The 27,801-nt window shown below is 44.3% G+C and overlaps 1 protein-coding gene across 1 annotated transcript; it reads left to right on the top strand.

Moving 5' to 3' along the window:
* Nucleotides 1-48: 48 nt before the first annotated feature.
* On the top strand, nt 49-26,719 carry NCR3LG1 (natural killer cell cytotoxicity receptor 3 ligand 1). The gene is given in 7 exon segments (XM_033205330.1): nt 49-378; nt 4,910-5,260; nt 16,515-16,853; nt 18,373-18,470; nt 21,485-21,493; nt 21,495-21,781; nt 21,783-26,719. Coding segments are annotated over 7 exon segments (1,374 nt in total). The 5' UTR covers nt 49-308; the 3' UTR covers nt 22,003-26,719.
* The last annotated feature ends 1,082 nt before the right edge of the window (nt 26,720-27,801 follow it).

Below are 27,801 nucleotides of genomic sequence, written 5' to 3'. Positions count from 1 at the left end.
GCGCAACCTCGTGCCGTGGGCGGGGACGAGGGAGGCTTCCCCGGCCGGTGCGCGCCCTGGCGCGAAAGAGCGGCGCGGGCGGGGCTGGTCACGCGCTTGGCTTCCTGCAGTGCGAACCCTGGAAATCCAGGCGACTTCGCATTTGCCGAAGGGACCCGAAGAAGTGGGATGTGCAAAAGCGCCGGCTGGAAATCCCGGCTGTGTCTCCGTCAACTCTTTACGCAACAGAGGGCTCCCTCGGCCCTTGGTTCTTACCGGGCCGCTTGCTCCCACTCGGCGAAAAAAATTCCAGAGCGGCTGCCGTGGCGATGGCGTGGAGGGCTGCCTCCAACGCGTGCGTGGCGCTCCTGCTTCCGTGGTGCGCACTGATGACAGCAGGTAGGGGGCAGCTGGGGTGGGCTGGGGTGGGGGCGGCTGGGGTGGGCTGGGGCGGAGACGCCTGGCGCCAGAGGGTCCTCGCGGTCGGCTCCCTAGCGCCCCTCCAGGGGACCGCGACGTCCTGGGGGCTCGGGGCTCTGTTTTCTTTCTTTTCTTTCTTTCTTTCTTTCTTTCTTTCTTTCTTTTTTTTTTTTTGAGACGGGGTGTTGCTCTCGCCCAGGCTGGAGTACGGTGGCGCGACCTCGGCTGACTGCAAGCTCCGCCTCCCGGGTTCACGCCATTCTCCTGCCTCAGCCTCCCGAGTAGCTGGGACTACGGGCGCCCGCTACCACGACCGGCTAATTTTTTGTAGTTTTAGTAGAGACGGGGTTTCACCGTGTTAGCCAAGATGGTCTCGATCTCCTTGACCTCGTGATCCACCCACGTCGGCCTTAAAAAGTGCTGGGATTACAGGCGGGAGCCACCGCGCCGGGCCTGGAGGCTCTATTTTCAAGCGCCCCTCCTTTGGGAGATGCGGAGTCCCAGATGCAACAGGTTTATATTGAAGGCCTGCCCTGTGCAGGGTCGGCACCTGTGCGAGCGGAAACGATGCTTCCTTGGATGTCGCGCGCTCGGTGCCTCGGTAATCCGCGCCTCTTTTGCATCATCCGAGGGGTCAGAGCAGAGAAGAAAATCAGGGAATGGGGAAAATAGGAAAATGATTCACCCGCGTATCAGTGGGTCCTCCTGGCTTTGCTAAGTAAGGTCTTTACTGAGAGAGGGAGGGGAGTGTTTTGATCTTGAGGTGACCTTCAAAAGTTCTCTTACTTTTTTGGGAACTCGTATGGGAGTGTTCTGCGTTAACTTAAACAGGAGACTAAAAGGCTGAAACGCGTATGTAGAGATATTTAAACTCATTTCTAGCTAGAAGAATGGCAATTAAACAACAAGATGCTGCTTGACCCTTACTAGGCTGGCCACAATAGGCTCCTGGGTGCCAGGTGCTGGAGGGGGAATGTAGGAATCCCGGAGGCGCGCTCTGGGCGCGTGTGGACCTCACCGTGGAGCGCTGGGCGGCAGCTTCACACCACGCCCTTGCTGCTTGCAGAGCAGCGTGAACGGATGTTGAAGGCAAAGAGCCAAGCAGTGGACATACAGTGTAATACTATTTCCACAGTTTGAGAAACAGAAGATACAGCCTTAAAGAGAACAAAAATGTATGTTAAACACCTTAGAATGGCTGCCCAATGGGAGAGGGAAATGAAAATAAAAACGAGTGAATAGCATTTCTATACATTTGCAATGAGCAATGTGAAAATAAGACATTTCCGAGTGAAGTGTGGGCGGCAACGAAAGCCAAATTTGCGCCGGACTCGGCGCTGGTGGCTGGAAGCGCTTCCACGCTCTCAATCTGGGTCTCCTCGAGCTCGAAGTGGCGCCTGGGGGCTCCCGCCGCGCCCACCCGGTCCTGGGCCTGGCGCCCCCTCCTCAGGAGCCTCGGGTCCCAGCCACTTTCGTCCGGTCCCCGTCCCCGCGGATGCTGGCGGTGGTGGAGAAGGGCCACGCGGTCTCTGGGAAGCGGAGAGGGAGGAACGCCGTTTGGCTGTGCGGCGGCGCTTTAGTGGCAGCAGCAGCAGCTCCTGGGAGGAAGCTAGTTAGGGCTCGTCCAGCCACGAGGAGCGAGGCGGCCGCTGCATGACGGTCGGACCCCAGAACCAGGCGTTGGTGCTGGACTTCGGCACCGGAAGAGACTGTGAAATTGAAAACCACCGGAAGCTTTCGCCTAACAAATCATTTCCGCCCACAAGAAATCCCTACACCTTAGAATGGAACATCTATTTCCCGGGCTGCTATTCTGTGTGGAAGCAAATTTAAAGTGGTACAAGAAAAAAAAAATCCAATCAGACAAAGGAATTCGTCAGATTTTAATGCAAGATATTCTAGCTCGTCTTTGTATGAGACTGTCTTTAAAGGTTGCTGATATAGAAAATGTTTTAAAGAACGTTAGGTTTTATTTCAGAAATGAAGTTCAAAAGAGCAATTTGTAAAGCTGTAGTTAACAATCCTCCCTGGTTGGAGGGCTCTAGAACGGGAGATTCTCTATGCAGGTTATACCACTAGTTGATTTGAAAAGATAAATGCATAGATGCTTTTCCTTGGAAACAAGACTGCAGAAAATTCCAAGGATCTAGTCCTTGAAAAAGGGGAATGCTCTTAAGCTGTTATTAAGGTACTAAACTCTGTACCTTTAAATGAAAATACATGGAGGTCTGGGGTGAGCACTTGGGCGCTCTGAAAATAGACGACTTTTCCCAAATTTGCCTTCTAAATTTTGATTTGTTGGTTTAAATCTTTTAAATTTATGTAGTCTGGCACTCAGGTTTGTATTCCTTTTAAGCACATGTTAGTGTTTTTGGTATTTTCCCTTCCCCCTCCGACCCCCCAATTCTTTTTTTTTTTTTTTTTTGGTAGTCTTTTTTCATTTATAAGAATGACCATAGAACTAGGTGGCCTGGCTGTTTCTCTCCTATCCTTGGCTCCTCCATTCTTTGGTTGGCCACCAGGGGGAAGCATACTGTTTTTTGGTTACAGTTGACCCTATCTTCATTTTGTAGGTCAAGTCTGTTTTTGCTTTGATACATAGAACATAAAGCTTGTCACCATGTTTCCCTAATGTATTATTTTTAAGAATAGACTTGCACAAATCTTTGAGTAAGTTGCAGGTTTTTGGATACATTTTTTGTTAACATTAATTTTGAAAACTTTATTTAGATATATTGGGTGTGACTAATGAAAGGACATGTTTGATGGCAACAAGGGGAATTCGGTTTCTGACATTTATCTAAATATTGATGTCTAGCTCTGCATTGTTAGTAATGAGTCTGACTTCTTTGGAGTTGCACTCTTCTTTGAAATAGCAAATGTAATATTTTGAACTGTCCTTGCACTTTTTGTTGGAATAGGTATAAGCGTAAACTTGCTAGCAACCTACTGTTCTAAAATAGAAAACATCTAGCCAGTCGCAGTGGCTCATACCTGTAATCCCAACACTTGAGGAGGCAATGGAAGGATTGCTTGAGCCCAGGAGTTGGAGACCAGCCTGGGCAACTTAGTAAGACTCCATCTCTACAAAAAATCAAAAAATTAGCTGAGCATGGTGGCATGTGCCTGTAGTCCCAACTAGCTGGGAGGCTGAGGCAGGAGGTTCACTTGAGCCCAGGAGGTGGAGGCTGCAATGAGCAGTGATAGCACCACTGCACTCCAGCCTGGGTGACACAGCAAGACCCTATCTCTAAATAAATAAATAGGAAAACATCAAAAAAAGAGAAAATTCTCTTTACAATAGCATCAAAAAGAGTAAAATACTTATGAGTAAATTTAACAAAAGAAACAGAAAGTATATACTCTGGAAACTGTAAAATATTGCTGAAAGAAATTTAAGATCTAAATAAATGAAATGGAAAAATGTCCTGTCTTAGTCTTGCCAGGCTACCATAATAGATATATACTGTGTGGCTTAAACAGAAATTTTTTTCTTGTGATTCTGGAGGCTGGGAAGTCCAAGATGAAGGTGTGGATGATCTGGTTTCTGGTGAGAGCCTCATTTCTGGTTTATAGAAGGATACCTTCTTGCTGTATCTTTACATGGTAGAGAGAGACATATCTCTCTGTCTTGTCTTCATTTATTTATTTATTTATTTTTCAGACAGAGTCTCACTCTGTCATCCAGGCTAGAGTGCAGTGGCATTATCACAACTGACTGCAGCCTTGAACTTCTCGGCACAAGGGATCCTCCTACCTCAGCCTCCCAAGTAGCTGGGACTACAGGTGCTAACCACCATGCTGGGCTAATTTATTTTTATTTTTCTGTAGAGACAAGGTCCCATTATATTGCCTAGTCTGGTCTAGAACTCCTGGGCTCAAGCAGTCCTCTGGCCTCAGACTCCCAAAGTGCTGGTGAACCACCAGGCCCATCCTCATGTCTTGTCTTTTTCTTTTCTTTTTCTCTCTTTCTTTCTTTTTCTTTTCTTTTTTTTTTTTTTTTTTTTTTTTTTTTGATACAGAATCTCACTCTGTCACCCAGGCTGGAGTGCAGTGGCACGATCTTCGCTTACTGCAACCTCTGCCTCCTGGGTTCAAGCAATTCTCCTGCCTCAGCCTCCTGAGTAGCTGGGATTACAGGCGCCTGCTACCACACCTGGGTAATTTTTTATATTTTTAGTAGAGATGGGACTTCACCATTTTAGCCAGGATAGTTTCAATCTCCTGACCTCACGATCCGCCTGCCTCAGCCTCCCAAAGTGCTGGGATTACAGGCGTGAGCCACCGTGCCCTGCCTCATGTCTTTTCTTGTAAGGGCACTAATCCCATTCATGAGGACTCTCCCCTTATGACCTAATCACTTCCCAAAGGCCCTGCCTCCAGATACCATCACACTGGGAGTCAGGCCTCAATATGAATTTTGGAGGACTCCAGCATTCAGTCCATAGCGCATCCCAAAAGCTTGTTCATAAATTGGAAAACTGAACATTGTGTTCTCTTATTGCCACAGGTGATCTGGAAGTGGAGATGATGGCAAGGGGGATTCAGATCAGACACCGGAATGACAATGTTACCATACCCTGCAAAGTCATTTATTCCCAACCCCTCAACATCACTTCTATGGGTATCACCTGGTTTCGGAAGAGTCTGACGTTAGACAAAGAAGTCAAGGTCTTTGAATTTTTTGGAGATCACCAAAAGGAATTCCGACCTGGAGCCATTGTGTCTCTATGGAGGCTGAAGAGTGGGGACGCCTCACTGCAGCTGCCTGGAGTCCAGCTGGAGGAAGCAGGAGAGTACCGATGTGAGGTGATTGTCACCCCTCTGAAGGCACAGGGAACAGTTCAACTTGAAGTTGTGGGTGAGTGTCTCGGGGCAGTGCCCTATAGTTCCCATGGTGTTGGGGTTAACAACAACAAAACCCAAACACCTCTTTGAGCTCCACTTTCCTGTATTATAAAATGGTCTGGTAATACGTGAATGAACTTGGTGGCTGTATTAGTTTGCTAAGGCTGCCATAACAAAATACCTTTGACTGGGTGGCTTTAAACAACAGATGTTTATTTCTCACACTTCTGGAGGCTAGAAGTCTGAGATGAAGATATCAGCAGGATTGGTTTTTTTCTGAAGCCTCTCTCCTCTGGCCATCTTCTCCCTGTGTCTTCACATGGTCTTTCCTTTATGCCAATATCTGTGCCCTAATTTCGTCTTCTTATAAGGATACCAATCATATTGGATCAGAGCCCACCCTAATAACCCCATTTTTAACTTAATTACCTCTTTAAAGAACCTATCTCTAAATACAATCACATTCAGAGATACTGGGAATTCTGGGAGGACATAAGAATTTTAGGAGGATGTAATTCAGTCCAGCATGGACCCTCCATAATTGTACATAAGACTTTGAATGTTTTGTCCATAGTAATTTTGGGAGTGAGAGGCATATTAATTAGGATTCACTTCCTCTGCAACTGACAAAGGAATAACAGCGACAGTGGCTATATATATAGCCAACTGATGGTGGCCATATATATAGCCACTGTTCTTCCGGGCTTTATATAGAAAAGGTCTACATAGGAGACAGGGTCTCGCTCTGTTTCCCAGGCTGGAGGGCATGGCACAATCATAGCTCACTTCAACTCCAGGGCTCAGGTGATCCTCCTGCCTCAGCCTCCTGAGTAGCCAGGACCTTGGGTGCATGCCACCACGCCTGGTTAATTTTTACACTTTTGTAGAGATGGGGCCTTGTGTTGCCCAGGCTGGTCTCCAACTTCTGACCTCAAGAGATCCTCCTGCCCTGGCCTCTCGATGTGCTGGCATTACAGGGATGAACTACCATGCCTGGCCAACAGTGGCTTTTAAAGACATTAATAGATTTTTTTTTTTAGGACAGTGTTAGATTTACAGAAACATTGCAAAAATAGTATGAGAGTTCTCATATCACTCTCACCCTGCATACCATTTCCCCTATTATTAATATCTTGCATTCGTTTGGTACCTTGATATAATTAATGAATCCATATTGACATTTTACTATAATTAAAGTCTGTAGTTTATTCCTATTTCCTTAGTTTTTACCTAATGTCCTTTTTCTGCTCTAGGATCCCATCAGAATACATTGCATTTAATTGTTATATGTTCTTAGGCTCCTTTTTGCTGTGACAGTTTCTTAGACCTTATTTTTGATGTCCTTAACAGTTTGGTGAGGGTATTGGTCAGGTATATTGCAGGATGTCACTCAATTAGGATTTGTCTGCTGTTTTCCTCATAATTGGACTTGGGGTTATGGGTTTTTGGAGGAACATTGCAGAGGTAAACTGCCATTTTCATCACATAAAATCACATGACTTATGACTGTTGATGTTGACCTTGACCATGTAGTTGAAGTAGTGTTTGTCTGGTTTCTCTACTGAAAAGTTACTCTTCCCCCTATTTTCATACTGTACTCTTTGAAAGGAAGTCACTCTGCGCAGCCCACACTTAAGGTGGAGGGTTACTTATGTTCTCCTCCTTGGGGGTGGAGTATCTACATAATTTTTTAAAGAATTCTTCTGCATGGGAGATTTATCTCTTTTCTCCTATTTATGAATTTACTCAATCATTGATATCAATAAGGACTCAAGGATATTTATTTTATACTTTGTGTTATAATGCAGCACTACTTTATTTTTTCTCAAATTGTTCCAGTTTTGGCCACTGGGAGCTCATTCACTTGGCTCTTGTGTCACATTGACATACCCCATTCATTGTAAGATTTTGTTTTATTTTATTATTTTATTTTTTGTTTTATTTAATTTTTGGCAAATGCATATCAAGGATTTTGTTTGATTTTAAGCACTTTTTACTTTTTGGCACTATAAGATGCTCCAGACTCATGTTGTATATTTCCTCTCTTGTATATTTCCTTGTTCTAGTCCTAGAACCAACCAATACTCCAAGAAACTTTGGTTCCTTTTATTGGAAAATGATACTAGAAACCAAGACCTGGACACTAAATGTAGTTTTTGCTACTGAGATATTGGATTCTAGATCCTCTCAGCCAACAGAGCAAAGAAATATATGTGTGTATACTAACCTCTGCATATATACATATCTATAAATATTTCTATGTGTAACCATCTGTACCTATATTAAATTAAACATTTGTTCTTACTGATGTCTCCAACTTTAATCCATTACCACATAGATCCTTCTCTGGCTTATCTGTAAACTCCCACTCCAACAGTGAGAAACCTGTACCCACCATACTCTGCTTATTTAATTGTTTAATTATTAACCTGTACTCCCATAAGAAACAACTTTATCTACTAGAGTACAGTGCTTCTTGGCAATTCCTTTTTTTTTTTTTTTTGGAGATTTATTTTTTTTTTTTTTTTTTTTTTGAGACGGAGTCTCGCTCTGTCACCCAGGCTGGAGTGCAGTGGCCGGATCTCAGCTCACTGCAAGCTCCGCCTCCCGGGTTCACGCCATTCTCCTGCCTCAGCCTCCCGAGTAGCTGGGACTACAGGCGCCCGCCACCTCGCCCGGCTAGATTTTTGTATTTTTTTGTAGAGACGGGGTTTCACCATGTTAGCCAGGATGGTCTCGATCTCCTGACCTCGTGATCCGCCCGTCTCGGCCTCCCAAAGTGCTGGGATTACAGGCTTGAGCCACCGCGCCCGGCCTGGAGATTTATTTTGAGACAGAGTCTCGCTCTTTTGCCCAGACTGGAGTGCAGTGGTGTGACCCTTGGCTCACTGCAACCTCCACCTCCCAGGTTTAAGTGATTCTCCTGCCTTAGCCTCCCAGGTAGCTGGGCTTACAGGTGCCTGCCACCATGCCTGGCTAATTTTTGTATTTTCAGTAGAGACAGAATCTCACCGTGTTGGCCAGGCTGGTCTTGGACTCCTGACCTCAGGTGATTTGCCCACCTCAGCTTCCCAAAGTACTGGGATTACATGCATGAGCCACCACACCCGGCCCAGATTTTAGCCATTCTAATAAGTATATAGTGGTATCTCATTTGTTGTTTTAATTAGCAGTTCCCTAATGACATAATGTTGGACATCTTTTCATATTCTTACTTGCCATTCGTATGTCTTGTTTTTGTGTGTGTTTATTGGTCGTCCAGGCTGGAGTGCAGTGGTGTGATTACAGCTCACTTCCCAGGCTCAGGTGATTCTCCTAGGTTTCAGCCTCCCAAGTAGCTAGGACTACAGGTGCACATCTCCATGCCTGGCTAATTTTTGTATTTTTTGTAGAGATAGGGTTTTGTCGTGTTGCCCAGGCTGGTCTTGAACTCCTGGGCTCAAATGATCTACCTGTCTCGGCCTCCCAAAGTACTGGGAATTGTATGTCTTCTTTGATGAGATGTTTGTTCAGATTGCCTATTTTTTAAATGGGCTCATTTTTAAAATTGTTATGTTTTAAGAGTCCCTGGTACATTCTGGATACAAGCCTTTATCAGATAGATGTCTCACAAATATTTTCTCACAGTCTGTGTCTTGTCTTTTCATTGTCTTAACAATGTCTTTTGTAGAGCAGAAGTTCTTAACTTTAAAAAGTTGAACTTACTACATTTTTCTTTCATGGATCATGCTCTTAACATTGTATCCTAAAGCTCATCACCAAACCCAAGGCTACCTAGATTTTCTCCTATGTTATCGTCTAGAAGGTTTATAGTTTTACCATTGACGTTTAGGTCTATGAGGCAGTTTACTTTAATTTTTGTGGAAAGTGTAAGGTTTGTGTCTATATTCTATATGCATTTTTATTTTTATTTTTCATATGGACACCTAATTGTTCCAGTATCGTTTGTTGAAAAGACTGTCCTTTCTCCATTGGATTGCCTTTGCTTCTTTGTCAAAGATCAGTTGAATATATTTGTATGGATCCATTTCTGGCTTTCTATTCAGTTTCTTTTTTTTTTTTTCTTTTAATACAGGCTGGAGTGCAGTGGCACAATCTTGGCTCACTGCAGCCTCTGCCTCCTGGGCCCAGGCAATCCTACCATCTCAGCCTTCCGAGTAGCTTGTACTACAGGCTCGTGCCACCACTCCCAGCAAATTTTTGTATTTTTGTAGAGATAGAGTTTTGCCGTGTAGCCCAGGCTGGTCTGGAACTTCTGAGCTCAAGTGATCTCACCTGCCTCAGTCTCCCGAAGTGTTGGGATTATAGGCGTGAGCCACCACGCCCTGCCCTATTCAGTTTCATTGATCTCTCTCTTCTTTCCCCCATACCACACTGTCTTGATTACTGTATTTTAGTAGTAAGTCTGGAAGTCAGGTAGTGTTAGTCCTTCATTTTTGTTGCCTTTCTTCAGTATAGTGTTGGCTCTCTGGGTTTTTTTCTTTCGATATAAAGTTGATAATCTATTGATATCTGCAAAATAGCTTTCTGGGATTTTGATTGGGATTGCGTTGAATCTAGAGATCAAGTTGGGAAAAATTGACTTTTTTTTTTTTTTGAGGCAGAGTCTTGCTATGCTGCCCAGGCTGGAGTGCAGTGGTACCATCTCAGCTCACTGCAACCTCTGCCTCCCAGGTTCAAGCAGTTCTCCTGCCTCAGCCTCCCAGGTAGCAGGGATTATGGGCATGCACCACCATGCCTGGCTAATTTTTGTATTTTTAGTAGAGACAGCATTTCACCAAGTTGGCCAGGCTGGTCTCAAACTCGTGACCTCAAATGATCCACCAGCTTCGGCCTCCCAAAGGGCTGGGATTGCAGGTGTGAGCCACCACACCTGGCCAGTGGTATTATATTTTTAATTTCAAATTCCAATTGCTCAATTGTTCATTCCTGTCAAGTAATTGATTTTTGCCTGTTAACTTTGTATCCTGCAACTTGCTTTAATCACTTATTCATTCCAGGGTTGTTTTTTTTTTTTTTTTTTTTTTTTGGCCAAGTCGTGAGATTTTTCTACATAAATCATGCTGTCTATGAAAAATACAGTTTTATTTCTTCCATTATATTATTTTTATTTTATTTTATTTTAATAGAGATGAGGTCTCACTATGTTGCCTAGACTGATTTCAAACTCCTAAGCTCAAGTCATCCCTCCGCCTTGGCCTCCCAAAGTGCTGGGATTACATTGTGTGAGCCACTGCACCCAGCCTCATTTCTTCCATTCTAACTTTATATCTTTTATTTTCTTTTCTTGTCCTGTTATTCTAGCTTAGACTTCCATTACAGTGTTGCATAGGACTGGTTAGAAGGGACATCTTGCCCATTTCTGATTTTACTTTCTAACCATGAAGTGTGCTATTAGCTATTTTTTGGTAGATATTCTTTAGCAAGTTGAGGAAATTTCCCTTTTATTCCTAGTTCGCTAAGAGTTTTTCATATGAGTCACTGTTGGGTCAAATACTTTTTCTGCATTATTGGTATGATCATATAATTTTATCTTTAGCCTGTTGATGTGATGACTTACATTAACTGATTTTTGAATGATAAGCCAGCCTTGCATATGTGTAATACACCTCTTTTGGTTTTGGTATATAATTTTTTTGTATTGTTGGATTAGATTTGCTAATATTTTCGTGAGGATTTTGTATGTGTTTTAATGAGTGATATTGATCTGTAGTTATCTTTTCTGGTATTATCTTTATGTGGTTTTGGCAGTAGGGTAATATTGGGCTAGCAGAATAAGGTAGAATGTGTTCCCTCTGTCTACTTCTACTTTCTGGAAGAAATTGTAAAAAACTGGCATTCTTTATTCCTTAAATGTTTAGTAGGATTAACCTGTGAAACCATCCGAAACTGATGCTTTCCTTTTTTGAAGGTGATTTTCTTCTTCTTCTTCTTTTTTTTTTTTTTTGTTAGTTATTGACTCAATTTCTTTCTTTCTTTCTTTCTTTCTTTCTTTCTTTCTTTCTTTTTTCTTTCTTTTCTTTCTCTTTCTTTCTTTCTTCTTTCTTTCTTTCTTTCTTTCTTTCTTTCCTTTCTCTCTTTCTCTCTCTCTCTCTCTCTCCCTCTTCCTTCCTTTCTTCCTTTACTTTCTTCCTTACTTTCTCCCCTCCCCTTCCCTCCCCTCCCTTCCCTTTCTTCCTGCAACATCTCTCTCTATTGTCCAGGCTGGAGTGCAGTGGTGCGATCATGGCTCACTGCAGCCTTGACCTCCTGGGCACTAGCGATACTCCCACCTTGGCCTCTGGAATAGCTGGGACCACAGGTGTGCACCACCATGCCCTGCTAATTTAAGGTTTTTTGTTTGTTTGTTTGTTTGTTTAAAGATATGGAGTCTATGTTGCCCAGACTGGTCTTGAACTCCCTGGGCTCAAGCGATCCTCCCACCTTGGTCTCCCAAAGTGCTGGGATTACAGGTATGAGCCACCATGCCTGGCCCGCTAAAGCACTTCTTTTTATGTTTCTCACACAGCAGGTCTGTTGGTGAAAGGTTTGTCTGAGAAAGTCTTTATTTATACTTCACCTTTGAAGGAAAATTGTTCTGGATATAAGATTCCATGTTGGTGTTTTCCTCTTTTTAAAGTTTCAATGCTTTAAATATTTCACTTCACTCTCTTCTTGCTTGCATTGTTTCTGACAAGAAGTCCAGTGCTGTTCTTGTTCCTCTATATGTAAGGTGTGTTTTTTTCCCTGTGACTTTTTTTTTTTCCTTCCTTCCTTCCTTCCTTCCTTCTTCCTTCCTTCCTTCTTCCTTCCTTCCTTCCTCCCTCCTCCCTCCCCCCATTCCTTTCTCTCTCTCTCTCTCTCTATCCTTTCTTTTCCCTTTTCTTTTCTTTCGTCTTTCAAGATGGGGTCCCACTCTGTTTCAAATGTTGGAGTGCAGTGGTGTGATCACGGCTCATTGCAGCCTTGACCTACTGAAATATGATATGGCTAGACGTGGATAGGCATATTTAGATATTTATCCTGCCTGGTATTCTCTAAGCTTCCTGGGTCTGTAGTTTGGTGTCTGTCATTAATTTTGGAAAATTCTCAGCCATTATTTCTTCAAAGTATTTCTTCTGCTCCTTTCTTTCTCTTCTTTCTTTCTTTTTTTTTTTTTTGTTAGTTATTGACTCAATTTCTTTCTTTCTTTCTCTTCTTCTTTCTTCCTTTCTTTCTTTCTTTCTTTCTTTTCTTTCTTTTCTTTCTTTTCTTTCTTTCTTTCTTCTCTTTCTTTCTTTCTTTTCTTTCTTCTTCTTTCTTTCTTTTCTTTCTTTCTCTCTTCTCTCTCTCTCTCTCTCTCCTCTTCCTTCCTTTCTTCCTTACTTTCTTCCTTACTTTCTCCCCTCCCTTCCCTCCCCTCCCTTCCCTTTCTTCCTGCAACATCTCTCTCTATTGTCCAGGCTGGAGTGCAGTGGTGCGATCATGGCTCACTGCAGCCTTGACCTCCTGGGCACTAGCGATACTCCCACCTTGGCCTCTGGAATAGCTGGGACCACAGGTGTGCACCACCATGCCCTGCTAATTTAAGGTTTTTTGTTTGTTTGTTTGTTTGTTTAAAGATATGGAGTCTATGTTGCCCAGACTGGTCTTGAACTCCCTGGGCTCAAGCGATCCTCCCACCTTGGTCTCCCAAAGTGCTGGGATTACAGGTATGAGCCACCATGCCTGGCCCGCTAAAGCACTTCTTTTTATGTTTCTCACACAGCAGGTCTGTTGGTGAAAGGTTTGTCTGAGAAAGTCTTTATTTATACTTCACCTTTGAAGGAAAATTGTTCTGGATATAAGATTCCATGTTGGTGTTTTCCTCTTTTTAAAGTTTCAATGCTTTAAATATTTCACTTCACTCTCTTCTTGCTTGCATTGTTTCTGACAAGAAGTCCAGTGCTGTTCTTGTTCCTCTATATGTAAGGTGTGTTTTTTTCCCTGTGACTTTTTTTTTTTCCTTCCTTCCTTCCTTCCTTCCTTCCTTCCTTCCTTCCTTCCTTCCTCCCTCCCTCCCCCCATTCCTTTCTCTCTCTCTCTCTCTCTCTCTCTATCCTTTCTTTTCCCTTTTCTTTTCTTTCGTCTTTCAAGATGGGGTCCCACTCTGTTTCAAATGTTGGAGTGCAGTGGTGTGATCACGGCTCATTGCAGCCTTGACCTACTGAAATATGATATGGCTAGACGTGGATAGGCATATTTAGATATTTATCCTGCCTGGTATTCTCTAAGCTTCCTGGGTCTGTAGTTTGGTGTCTGTCATTAATTTTGGAAAATTCTCAGCCATTATTTCTTCAAAGTATTTCTTCTGCTCCTTTCTTTCTCTTCTTCTTGTATTCCCATTATATATCTGTTACACCTTTTGTAGTATCCCACAGTTCTTGGATATTCTGTTTTTTTTAATTGTTTTTTCTCCTTGTATTTCAGTTTAGGAAGTTTCTTTTTTTAAAATTTTTGTTTGTGACAGGGTCTCACTCTGTCTCCCAGGCTGGAGTGCAATGGCAGGATCTCAGCTCACTGCAACCTCTGCTTCCCAGGTTCAAGCGATTCTTGTGCCTCAGACTCCTGAGTAGCTGGGACTACAAGCGTGCACAACCATGCCTGGCTAATTTTTGTTTTTTAAGTAGAGACGGGGTTTTGCCATGTTGGCCAGGGTTGTCGCCAGCTGCCCACTTTGACCTCCCAAAGTGCTGGGATTATAGGCGTGAGCCACCACACCGTTCTGAGTTTGGGAAGTTTCTATTAACATCTTCAAGCTCACTGATTCTTTCCTTGTCAGTTTCTTTCTTTTGTTTTGTTTTGTTTTTGAGACAGAGTTTTGCTCTTGTTGCCAGCAGTGGCGCGATCTCGGCTCACAGCAACCTCCGCCTCCCAGTTTCAAGTGATTCTCCTGCCTCAGCCTCCCAAGTAGCTGGGATTACAGGCATGCGCCACCATGCCTGGCTAATTTTGTATTTTTATTAGAAATGTGGTTTCTCCATGTTGGTCAGGCTGGTCTCGAACTCCTGACCTCAGGTGATCCACCCACCTCAGCCTCCCAAAGTGCTGAGATTATAGGTGTGAGCCACCACGCCCAGCCTCCTTGTCAGTTTCAAGTCTACTGATGAACCCACTCAAGGCATTCTTCATTTCTTTAATGATATTTTGAGTTCTAGCATTCACTTTTGGTTCTTTCTTAGCATCTCCATCACTCTGCTTATATTACCCATCTGTTTGTGCATGTTATCTGCTCTTTCTGTTAGTGCTGTTAACATTTTAATTATAATTTTTTAAAAGTCCCTGTATGATAATTCTAAAATCTGTGTCATACCTGAGTCTGGGTCTGATGTTTACTTTGTTTTTATGTACTTTTTAGCATGTCTTGTAATTTTTCAGTTGAAAGAGAGATATGTATCAGGTAATAGGCTTTTATTATGAAGCTTTATGTTAATTTGGCTAGGAGCTGGGTTGCGTTTAATGCTTATTATAGCTATAGGTGCCAGAGATTTCAGTTTCTTTAGTGCTTTTTTCTCTCCTTTCCTATTGTCTTTGAGTTTCCTTATGAACTCCTTAAATAGGGTCTGTGCCTTTTAGCTCTCTCACTTGTAATTTTCTGTTATTATACTGGATCCCTGTTGATGTGGTAGTAAAGTGTTGGAGGAGAATCTGTTTATACTTTTATAATTAAATCTTATTCTTTTAGTGGCCTGAGCCTCTAAAACACTTCAGAAGTGTTTCTTAGCCGTTTCTTTTTCTCTCTTCTTAAGTGATACAGAAAGGCTATAGACAGCTGGAGTTGGCTAATTTTCTTCTCCCAGGTCAGATAAGGCTCTGACATCTTCCCTTGAGATGGAGGGAATAATCTGGGTGTATTTTAAAATGATCACTTCTTTCCATCCCCCAGAAAGAAGAGGAGATTTTTCTTGGCTCTTTACTGTGAGAATCTGTTGGAGTTCCTGGAAGTAAAACTCATGACAGTGTGGTAGCATCCTCAAGACCGGGTCCTAGGGATGAAAACGCACGAAAGTATGGTAGCATCCCTAAGACCAGAACCTGAGGAGGTTTTTATTCTCAAGCTAGTCCACACTCATCCTTTACTAGTTTGTCGGAGTTACTGCTGAAGTGCTTCTACCAGTTTATGACTCCAGCAGCTTCTGTATGAGGCAATTTTGTCTTAGCTATAATTTTCTTAATCTCCTTCTTTCTCCAGTTTTCTGAGTCGCAGTTTGCCCTGTCACTTCAATTCTCCGAAGAATCTGAGAAAAGTGGTTGATTTTCAATTTGTTCAGCTTTTGTTCTTATTATAGGGTGGGAGCAATGACCTCTCATGTGACAGGGAAAACTGGAAGTCAATAGTGGTTTTGGAAATGGCAGTTTATTTTTCTTTCGGAACTGATGTAGCCAGCCGAGGGCAGATATGGCAGCTAGCTCTGTGATCATCTGGGACCCACGATCCTTTTATCTTGTCACTCTGCCATCTTCAGTATGTATCATCCACCTTGTGTTTGGAAATGGCCTATCCATCTCCAGTCATCACATAGTATTCCAAACATCCTGCAGGAAATATGAAGGAGACAGACAGAGAGAAAGAGACAGTCTTTTAAGACATCCTTTTAATTTAAGGATACTTCCTAGAAGTTGCTTTTGCCACTTTTGCTTAAATCCAGACCTACTAGACCCTGAGTTTGCATGGCCAAACATACCTGCAGTGGAGGTTGGGTGATACAGCTTTAATCTGGATATGTCACGGCCAGCTAAAAATGCATAGAATGGAAATTGAAGAGCAATTAGCAGTCTCTACCACAACAGTGTTCCAAGGCTTTCCTCAGATTATGAAAGGTGTCTGTGGCACAGCATAGCTTAAGAAAACTCTGCTTTACAAAATTGCTGTGAGAGTTGGGGTCACAACACCCAGTTGGCACTGGCACCGACATACCCAGAATATTTAGCCCAAGCTGACTTGCATTCAGTCACTCACGTGTGCTGAAGGCTTGCCATGGGTCAGATGTTAGGCTGATAATAAGCTAATCCCTCCCTACCCTTAAGGAGTGCCCAGTCTGATATTGTAAATCTCCAGCTCATTGCTGGACATGGTTACAGCATTGTCTATGCCTCAGAGTCCCCATCTTTTAAAAAGAGTAGGCATCCTGTGTTTTTTGTCTTATCTGGCTACAGGAGCAGTGATGCACAGGTGTGAAGAAGGTATGGTAGAAGCCAGTTAGCTTAAGGTGTGGCAGGGATAAAAGGCTGCTGGGCTCAACTCTGTATGACTTTTGTTTCCCTGGCAGCTTCCCCAGCCAGCAGATTGTTTCAGGATCAAGCGGTGGTGAAAGAGAATGAAGGCAAATATATGTGTGAGTTAAGTGGGTTCTACCCAAAGGATATTAATATAACATGGGAGAAGTGGACCCAGAAGTCTCCCCATCACGTAGTGATTTCTGAGGACATCATCACTGGTCCCACCATCAAGAATATGGATGGTACATTTAACATCACTAGCTGCTTGAAGCTGAACTCCTCTCAGGAAGACCCTGGGACTGTCTACCAATGTGTGATACGGCATGAGTCCTTGCATACTTCCTTGAGGATCAACTTTACCCTGACTGCTCCTCAGCAGAGTCTTTCTGGTAAGGGTCTTTCTAGACATTTCTTCTCTTCCTTGCCTTGAGGGACTATAACATAAGACTTATTCCCACACAGCCCGGGGTCTTAGCTGGGAACTGAAGGGGAAGAAGAGAAAGCTGGGACTGGAAGGACCAAGCTGGGATCTGGCCTAGCTCAGCCCCAGAGTCAGCAGTCCAGCCTAGGTCCCTACACCTGGGCAGAAGATGGTCTAGAGTGGTGACCATAGTCATCAGGTGGAGCAGGGCGACTTGTCAGCTTATGGCAGCTTCAGGGTTTTGGATGGTCCATATGGCTTGAAATAGGGAACCTGCCACTGCTAGGGGAATGGGGACAGTATCCTACCCGTGTTCCCTGAGGATAAGGGACTATCAGGGGCCAGGGACCAGTCCTGCTAGCAGCCCTTCTAGTCAGGCTCTAGGTTCACTGTAAACTGTTGGCTGGTAGGCTGGTAGAGGCTGAACCAGTAGTCTTGTCTTTTTTTTTTTTTTTTTTTTTTTGAGATGGAGTTTTGCTTTTGTTGCCCAGGCTGGAGTTCAATGGCGTGATCTCAGCTCACCACAACCTCTGCCTCCCATGTTCAAGCGATTCTCCTGCCTCAGCCTCCTGAGTAGGTGGGTCTACAAGCGTGCACCACCATGCACAGCTGATTTTGTATTTTTGGTAGAGACAGGGTTTCTCCATGTTGGTCAGGCTTGTCTCGAACTCCTGACCTCAGGTAATCCGCCTGCCTCGGCCTCCCAAAGTGCTGGGATTACAGGCATGAGCCACCGCGCCCGACCAGTAGTCTTGTTTTATGGGCTGTGTCCCAAGATGGGGAGGCTACAGTAGAGTGGTTCTGCAAATGCTCAGTGCCTTCCCCAGGCACACTGGATCCTTAAAACACAGTTCACAGCAGACCTACTCCTGCTGGTGGGGTGGGGCTTTTTGAGCTCATATGCCCTGGTCATAGCTCTGGTCTTGGGTAGGGGTAACTCTGCTGGTAAAATTCATCTCCCTGGGTCTGAGAGGAGTAAAGAAGGCAGGGAGTGACTGGAGGCACTGAATGTGGTCAGGCTATGTCAGATGGGGCCCAGGATGGTCCTGGGGAGAGAGGAATTATTCTTGGAAGTAAGGACTAGGAGTGTGTATGGGTGGTGCAGGGCTGCAGGGAGGGTATGTGTGTCCACTGGGAGTATGAAATGGAAATATACCTTGCATGTATGGTATGAGGTGTTGTCTGTGTGGTATGCACATAGGAGTAGAAGATGGTGTCCTATTACAGAAGGTTTGAAGATGAGGGTGGCACACTTATGTGGTATGTGGTGTTCATCTTCCATATTTTTGGCAAGCGCTACATACACTGTTCGGTGTGTGGAGGTATATGTGATAGGAATGGAGATGCTGAGACATGTGGTAGAGGGCTGGTGGTTAAATCTCTGACAAGGAGGATGACACAACCACACAGATCCCAGTAGCAGTTGTATGGTTTCTCTGGCCCTTGCCTGTAGGTTTCCTGTTAATGTTTTCCTTCTCTCTCTGCAGAACCTGAGAAGACAGATATCTTTCCCCCTTATTGGTGGTGGCTTACTTCATTAATTGCTGTTGGATTCGTTTTAATTTTTTTGATTCCTTGGAAAACGGTAAGGGGCTCCAAAGCAAAGTTCAACCCTGTGTCTTGGGCTAGTAAAAAGCTTTTAGGGCGGCTGCTGCCAACCTTACGAGACTCAAGGGACAGGCCTGCTGGAGAGGACTTTGTCAGTCCCTCTTCACCATCAGGTGTTGGGAATGTTGGCTCTGTTCCAATCCAGTTTCCTTTCACAGAGGACCTAGCTGTCACATGCCATCTGACCTTTGTATGGTGGTTTGTGACTCTGGAGTGATGTGTTGTAAAGTCTCCCTCTGTTTCTCCATACTGAGCAAGTATTATATCTCTGTGAATGAACCAGACTTGAGTGTTCAGACCAGGCCCTGAACTATGTGTGGGCTGCTTGTTTTTCTCACACATTTAGAAACTATGGCTCAGAGAGGGGAATTCCTCATACTTTATCTGATCAATAACTTACCATCAGATTTCACTAGTTTGACTAAGAATTTCTAACCCGCACTAGGTATTTCTAAACTAAAACATGTTTCTAAACATTTTTATCCCTGACTATGGCCCAAATAGTAAATAAAACAGCTCAAGCTTTAGAGGCCCAAGAGACCTGTGAAAATGTGTTGGTTAAAATAGTTTTAGATAATAAAAGGGCCCTCAATTATTTATGGGCCTATCAAGGCAAAATCTGCACAACAGCTAGTACATCTCATTATAAATACTTTAGGAGAAGTGGAATAATCAATTAAGAAAAATGGCTCTTTATCTAAACTTGGCCATTTAGATTCACAGGACTTATTCCTGTTGGATCTAAGCCAATGAGAAAACTGGATAAAAAGTGGTTTTCAAATGTTTCTTGTGATATTTGTGACTGTCGTCATATTTCTTGCCTTTCTTTGACTCTGACATTCAGGTGCCATTGAGAGAGGAGGAAGGAAGAAACTAGTTAGGCAGGCAGTTAGGGTGGACCCTCAGTAAAATTCCTTCAAACAAAAGAACAGCCTGAAAAATCAAACTGCAGATAAGGGAACTTGTACAGGGTGGCTTGCCTAAAACATGCCCAAAGCCACATAGATTTAAAAAAGGCTACACAGGAGACTTGCCTAGACATACCCACAATCGAAAATTCCATCCCCTGACACATGCACAGTAAGGGGAACAAAGCCACATGGAGTAACTTGAGCTAAGGGCTTGCATGCACACTACGAGGATGGGGTGGAGCTACCAGAAATGTGTGCTTTATGCCTTTGTATTCAGCTGTGAAATGGCAACCCTCTTTTGGGCCCCCTCTCTGCAGTGGAGAGCTTTCTTCTTTGGCTTATTAAACTTTCACTTCAACTTCATCCTTGGGGTCCACGCTCCTTAATTTTCTTGGTCATGAGACAAAGAACTTCAGGTGATGCCTCAGGCAACAAGAGACTGCTACATGGTGGTGCATTGACGAGACTAACATTTTGGTTCATTGGCTGGGAAACATTGGAAGGGTGAGTAGGAGCGGACCTCCAAACTCTTTACTTTCATTTCAGAGGCTTCTTGTCCTCAGATTTTTTCCTGAGGACTGAACAAAACACTGGGCCAGTTAAAAGCTTTTCGAGTGGCTGCCAACCTTATGAGACTCAAGGGACAGGTTTGCTGGAGAGGACTTTGTCAGTCCCCCTTCACCCTCAGGTGTTGGGAATGTTGGCTCTGTTCCAATCCAATTTCCTTTCACAGAGGATCTAGCTGTCACATGGGCTAGAAGGAGGCCCTGGGGCAACTGAAGGTTTCTGTTTGAGGCAACTCCTCAGTGTTACCTGAAGGCCCCTGGACTAACTCCAGGCCCCAACAGCCCATCAGGGTGTTGTCACCAGGACTTCCAGACTTTCCTACTACATTTTCTTCCTTGCTTTTCACAGCTACTATGTCTCCTATTCCTTATTTGTATGCAATGTTGTGGGTGTTTTTATAGCCTGGGGAGATAATCCTGTTAAGCAAAGTCAGCAAGTGCCTTAGTAACCAGGAATATAACTCAAATAATTGTTGTTTTTGTGATTTCCTTGAGACAGGGGGACTTCAAGATTTCAGCCTAAACCTTTACTTTGGCCCTTTTTCCCCCAGTGATAGACATTCATGGCACTGTATAGGGGGATGTTTCACCCCGAGTGAATATCCTTTTCTCCTTTGGGTTGTTTTTCCTCCATGTAAGAGCTCAGCATTGCCCAGTGAATTTAAGCCTAGTTTTTTTCTACTGGACAGCATATTATGGGGACAGCCTATTAACCCCAAGCCTGTCTTTCTGACCACTGCTTGGAAAGAATTTGTAGTCAGAGTTTTTTTCTAACATTTCAAACCGTACAGTGCCACCTAGTGGGATGGGATTTTTCTCTTGAGAAGCCTTGTCAGCCCTTTGCCCAAAACCTCTAGTTCCCTGATTCCTTTACCTCTTATGTCCCTCATTCAGTGATCAGGCCCCATGCCCTATTTGTAAGCAGAAAAACCCCCCTTTCAACAGCCAGGAGGAAGCCACCCTGGCAAGACAGATTTTAGCCTCAGTGTTATCCCCATCGGAGGGAGAACGGCCATTCAATTTTTACATTCTTTTGAGGCATCTGTTCTGCACACAGCTACATTGGCATCTAAGTGAGAAAGGGATCTTATGTTTAGAAATCAATTGGTCTCATTCTCTAGAAATTTGTAACTTTGCCCAGGTGGTAGTAAGAGGATGTAAGGATAGAGTTAAGATGTTCCCTTCCTTAAAGGGTCTTGCCCAAATTCAACTACTGCACAGTCTCTCCCAGGGTTCTAGGGAATCTCAGGAGCCTTATGGGCCAAGTAGGTCTAGGAAACCAGCAGGGCAGAGAGCTAGAGCCTTGTGCAGGTGACCGTAAGCTAGCTCCTCCGGATTCATGGGTGAAGGTCATACTTGGATCCATGGGCGGCACCTATAATGGTCACTAGGAATCTGAGGAAACAGGAGGAAAGAGGAGAAGGGGGATACCCCTTCTATTTTTCTCTCTGCCCTCAGTCACTTCAGAAGAACAAAGGAGACTAAGGGATGCCTTTTTTCTCCTCTTTTTCTAGATATGTAACAAAATCATCTTGAGCCTATACTCCTCTCAAGTGCATTCTGAAACACTGGAACTCCTTTGACATTCAGACTCTGAAGAAAGAGCGCCTCGTATTCTTTTGCACTCGGGCATGGCCATCTTACCAGCTGCAGGATGGGGAGGCCTGGCCTCCTGAGGGAAGTGTTAATATTAATACCATTCAACAACTAGATGTTTTCTGCAGACAGGAGGGCAAATGGTCCGAGGTTCCTTATGTGCAAACCTTCTTTGCCTTGCGAGACAACCCAAATCTTTGTGTGATATGGAATGTACCCTGATCTCCTAACAGATACATCAGGCAAGTCCACAGATGATAATTCCCCAAAGTCTGAGAAACAAACCCCTAGGGAACACTCGGATGCAGTTCCTGGATGCCCCAGTCCTTCCTCTCCCCACTCTCTGGGACCTCCTTCAGCCACATCATCAACACCTCCAGTTCTACCCTCCCAACCCCCAACTTTATTTACGGTTACCCCTGCAGTAAATGCCTGATGGACGTGGTGCCACTAGGGTCCAAGTTCCCTTTTCATTACAGGACCTTGTGCAAATAGAGGGGGACCTGGGCAAGTTCTCTGGTGACCCTGATAGATATATAGAGGCTTTCCAAAACCTAACTCAGGTGTTTGACCTTACTTGGAGTGATGTTATGTTGCTCTTAAACTCTAACTACTGCAGAGAAACAGGTAGCCCTGCAGGCAGCAGAAAAATTCAGAGATGAACAACATGTCTTCTATAGTTGCTCAATAAGGAAAGAAGGTGAGAAAGAACCAGCATTTACATACCCAATAGGAAAGGAGGCAGTGCCCCTTGAACAACATAATTGGGATCCCAGTGGTACCTTAGATGAGTGGCAAATAAAACATTTTCAAATGTGCTTATTAGAGGGCTTACAGAGGACCAGAGCCAAGCCTCTTAATTACCCCAAACTTTCCATGATAGATCAAAAACGAGATGAAATTCCCTCAGCCTTTTTGGAAAGGCTGAGAGAGGCTGTAGTGAAACATATGTTCCTGTCTCCTGTGAGGGATGTTTATACCTCACGTAAATAATTCAATTGAGGGACAGCTAATTTTGAAAGACAAGTGTATTACTCAAGACAGCCCCTGATATCAGAAGGAAGCTACAGAAACAGGCCATGGGACCAGATAGCACCTTAGAAAACCTCCTGAAGGTAACCACCTTAGTCTTTTATAATAGAGACCAGGAGGAGGCCCAGGAGAAGGAGAGGAAAAAGGCAGAGACTCTTGTGGGCACTTTGTATAAAATCCAGTATCCCCAAGGTGCACCTGCTAGTTGCTACCACTGTGGCAAACCCGGATACTTCAAAAGGGACCGCCCATGCAGCAAGAAGAAGCCACCTCAACCCTGTCCAGTATACAGTGGGGACCACTGGGAGGCAGCCTGTCCCAGGAGACATGGGTCACTGAGTCCAGAGCCAGTCTCACAAATGGTCCAGCAGGACTGATGGGTCCTGGGGCTTAACTCCCTGGCTCCAGCGGCTCAGACCGCGTTACTACCCAGGAGCCCCAGGTGATTCTGGAGTTTGAAGGGAGGAAGATAGACTTCTTTCGGGACGCTGGAGCTAGTCTCTCTGTTTTCCTCTCCGATTCAGGCCTTCGTTCCTCCCATAGCACAACCATAATGGGCATCTCAGGGAAGATTTTAACTTGATACTTTTCTCAACCTATTAGCTGCAGTTGGGGAGACCTACTGTTTACACAGTCCTTTTTAATCATGCCTGAAAGTCCCGCTCCTTTATTAGGTAGAGATATTCCAGCATGTATGGGGGCCACCATCCTTATGGCTCCAGGACAAACTCTGCCTCCCCTTAGTGGAAAACAGTATTAACCCAGAGGTTTGGGCAACTGAGGGAAGAAGTGGCTGGGCTATAACCAGTATACCAGTCTGGATCCACCTCAAGGATCCCACTTTTTTTCCTAACCAGAGACTATACCCCCTGAAGCCAGCAAGTAGAAAAGGGCTAGAAGCCAGCATTGATAATGTAAAGGCACAAGGCCTCCTTAGGCCTTGCAGTAGCCCTTGAAACACCCCAGTATTAGGGCTGCAAAAATCCAATGGGGAATGGAGACTAGTTCAGGAGCTCTGCCTCATTAATGAGGCTATGGTTCCGATTCATCTAGTAGATCCCTATCCCTACACTTTGCTAACTCAAATATCCAAGGGAACTAAATGGTTCCCAGTTCTGGACCTAAAGGATGCCTTTTTCTGTATACCTTTACACCCTGACTCCCAATACTTGTTTGCCTTTGAGGACTCCTCCCATCAAACAACCCAGTTAACCTGGATGGTACTGCCTCAGAGATTTAGAGATAGTCCCCACCTATTTGGGCAAGTATTGTCAAGAGATCACTTTGAATTCTCCCATCCTCAGGTTAAAGTTTTATAATATGTAGATGACATTATCCTCTGTGCCCCGACTGAGGAAGTTTCTTGAGAGGGCACTGAGGCTCTCCTTAATTTCTAGCTGGAAAGGGATATAAGGCTTCAAAATCTAAGACTCAGCCCTGTCAGACTTCAGTAAAGTACCTGGGTCTGGCCTTGTCAGAAGGGAACAAGAGCACTAGGCGAGGAGAGGATTAAGCCCATTTCTTCCCTTCCTCTCCCCAGAACCCTCAAACAGCTGAGGGATGCTTGGGCATTACGGGTTTTTGTAGGTTATGGATACCCAGGTATGATGAAATAGGTTGCCCTTTATATCACCTTATAAAATAAATTCAAGTGGCTAAAACTCACTTCCTGACCTGGGAACCTGAAGGTCAAAAGGCCTTTAATCAGTTAAAATAAGCCTTGCTTAAAGCACCAGCCCCTAGTCTTTCCATAGGGAAGGCTTTTAATCTTTATGTATCATAAAGGAAAGGAATGGCCCTGGGAGTTTTAATTCAAGTTCAAGGCCCAGCTCAACAGCCAGTAGGTTACTTAAGTAGAGAGTTTGACTTGGAGGCTAAAGGATAGCCAGCTTGCCTCTGAGCAGTTACAGTGGTGCCCCTGCTAGTCCCAAAGGCCATCAAATTAACCCTGGGGAATAACCTGTTCATACCTCACATAAATAATGTGGCAGGCTTGCTGTCCTCTAAAGCGAGTCTCTGGCTAACAGACAGCTGCCTCCTCAAGTATCAGGCTTTGCTGCTAGAGGGATCTGCAGTCTAGTTAAAAATCTGTCCTTGCCTGATCCCAGCCACTTTCCTCCCAGAGGAAACTGGAGAAAATGAACATAATTGTGAACAGATTGTAGTACAACCTATGCCGCTAGGGAGAATCTCAAAGAAATTCCCCTAGAAAATCCAGACTGGACCCACTTTATGGATGGGAGCTCTTTTGTAGGACAGGGAGTCTGTAAAGTGGGATATACAGTAGTCACTCTAAATAACATTATTGAAAATATGCCTCTCTTACCAGGGACAAGTGCTCAATCAGCTGAGCTAATCCCTCTCACAAGAGCACTTGAACTAAGCAAAGGAAAGACAGCTAACATTTATACTGACTTCAAGTGTACCTTTCTAGTTCTCCTTGCCCATGCTGCCATCTGGAAGGAAAGGCACTTCCTCACCACTAATGGGTCTTCCATTAAATACCCTCAAGACATCAACAGGCTATTATCCTCAGTATTCCTCCCATGAGAATTAGCAGTAAGACATTGCAGAGGGCATCAGAAGGGGGTAGATGAAATAACCATAGGAAACAGGCTATCATACCAAAGAGCAAAGTCAGCAGTAAGAAGGCCCCAAGGTCCCAATACACCTGAGACGCCTCTGATTTTCCTACATTTCCCTACATAAGGGAAATAAAGCCTCATTATTCCCCTACAGAGATAGAATGGGCCACCTCTCCAGGGTAGACTGCTCAACCCTCAGGATGGTTACAATCAGAAGATGGCAAAGTACGCTTGCCAGCCTCCAGCCAATGGAAGATTCTTAAAATCCTCCACTGAGCCTTTCACTTAGGAAAGCATAAGACATCAATGTGTCCAGAGATTGTTCTCAGGAGAAAATCTACTAAAAATTGTCAAATAGGTCGTTAATGCTTGTGAAACCCTCTTAAAAACAATCGCTTTAATCCCCACCACACTCAGAGTATGGAAAGTTACTCAGGGGAGGACTGGTAGATAGACTTCACCCATATGCCCAAAATAAATGGCATTCAATATCTTTTGGTGTGGGTGGATACCTTCATTAACTGGGTAGAGGCCTTCCCATGCCGAACAGAAAAGTCCTCTGAGGTGGTGAGAATACTAATTAGTTAAATAATTCCTTGCTTTGGGCTCCCTAAGTACTTCCAAAGTAACGATGGCCCCTCATTTAAAGCAGCCGCTACCCAGTGGGGCCGAGTCTGCTAGGACTTTTGATTGGGTTTGGTAATACGTCACACCCTTTAGCCTCTACGGTGTCAGTCATGGCCCATTTATACAGGACTAATTGCTGGGTCTGTCCTGAGCGGTTTGCTCAGTTCAGTAACACTAAGGAACCTCTTGATGACCTGGTATTTACTGTCTTAGGATTCCCTTTGTTAGCTTTACCTTTAGCCGTTAAAGGCTTGTCAGGCATAAATGGAACATGGTATGGGAACACTTTCAACTGAGTAACTAACTCCTCCCAGGAAAGCATTTCCTCCCTGGTACCAGAAAACACTTTCCCCAAAGATAAGCTTCACACCCTCAGGCTAGGAAAAGTTGGCTGGGTAATAGCAAATGCCTCCTCCTGTTTTAAAAGCAGAGGAAAAGGACCGTACCTGGGAGATCTCAAATATTATAACACCATACTCGTAATTGCTGAAAGCTCGGAGGTTTGGAGAAAAAGACATAATAAGGATGATCTAAGAAAATTGGAAGCCATATGGGGGGAGGCTTTCAGAATTCAGCCTCTCCTCCTGGTTGGAAGTCCTGCTGGAAATGGCCTTCCCAGACATGCACCCTCATGGAATTCCAGACCCCCTGTATGATGCTTAGTAGTAGTGGCCTACAAATCTGTGGGTAAACAGAACAGGAGACTTCTGGACTGACAGCTCCTGCCTCAAGGATTATCTGAGATATTGGCCAGGACGTATTGTGACCCTGGTATTGTGTCCCTGGTCTTTTGAAACTCCATTTGTCGGCCAGGTGCGGTGGCTTGCGCCTGTAATCCCAGCACTTTGGGAGGCCAACTTGGTAAATGACAAGGTCAGGAGTCCAAGACCAGCCTGGACAATATGGTGAAACCCCATCTGTACTAATAATACAAAAAAAAAAAAAAAAAAAAGCCAGGCGTGGTGGTGCATGCCTGTTGTCCCAGCTACTTGGGAGGCTGAGGCAGGAAAATTGCTTGAACCCAGGAGGCAGAGGGTGCAGTGAGCCAAGATTGTGCCACTGCACTCCAGCCTGGGTGACAGAGTAAGACTCTGTCTCAACAAAACAAAACAAAAAACTCAGTTTATCAGGTGGACTCTTCTCATTTAGCATGTAAAATTCCAAATGGCATCATGAGTGACTATCCTGAGTATGGATATCCCCATCCCAAAGATGCTCCTATTATATGCAAGAGGGGGAAGCTTCTAAGATATGAGAAAGATCTGCCTGTGTCTCTCACAAGCTACAACTTAGCACTGGCCCTTCAGGGGACAGGGCTTTCTTTCTTTTGTGGCTCCTGGCTACACTTAATCCTCCCTAGGCACTGGAAGGGAACCTGCACTATCATGGCAGCGGTTCCTGACCTATTATGTTTAAATTCCACTGATATGGCAGCATCATCTGGGGACATCCCTAACTTAGCCTCTTTTCTAGCGAGTGTGCTATCTCAGATGAGCGGAACAAAGAGGTCTATCATTTCCATGCCCTCGTATGGAGACTTAACTGAAAGAGAAGATTGGGTAGGACCTGCACATGACAATCTTACCTTAGAAAAACCAGGGATAGGGGATTCTATAGCCAGAGGCCTCTTCTGGTTTGCTGGTATTCGTGTCCTTGAAAGATCAGTACTTAATGTTTCTGTTATGATGCAACGAGGGCAGAAGCCAACAGTAGAAGCCATAGAAGCACAACAACAATCCATAAACTCTTTAGCCTCAGTAGTTATACAAAATAGATATCCTTATGGCCAAAGTAGGGAGTACCTGTGCAGTTTTAAAAAGAAGCATGTCACTTCTAGATCAACACCTCTAGTCAAGTGGAAGAGAATGTACAGGTGCTTAAGATCAAATTAGAACATTGACAGATTAAGAGAAAGTGCGGGCTCTAGTCCTAGTTGGCTACAATCCCTCCTGACTGGATTCCAATCTTCTTTGTGGAACTGGTTAGCTCCT

The sequence above is a fragment of the Trachypithecus francoisi genome, unplaced genomic scaffold (genome assembly GCF_009764315.1).
Source record: "Trachypithecus francoisi isolate TF-2019V2 unplaced genomic scaffold, Tfra_2.0 Lachesis_group8, whole genome shotgun sequence".
NCBI lineage: Eukaryota > Metazoa > Chordata > Mammalia > Primates > Cercopithecidae > Trachypithecus > Trachypithecus francoisi.
This window is presented reverse-complemented; position numbering and strand designations above follow the sequence as displayed.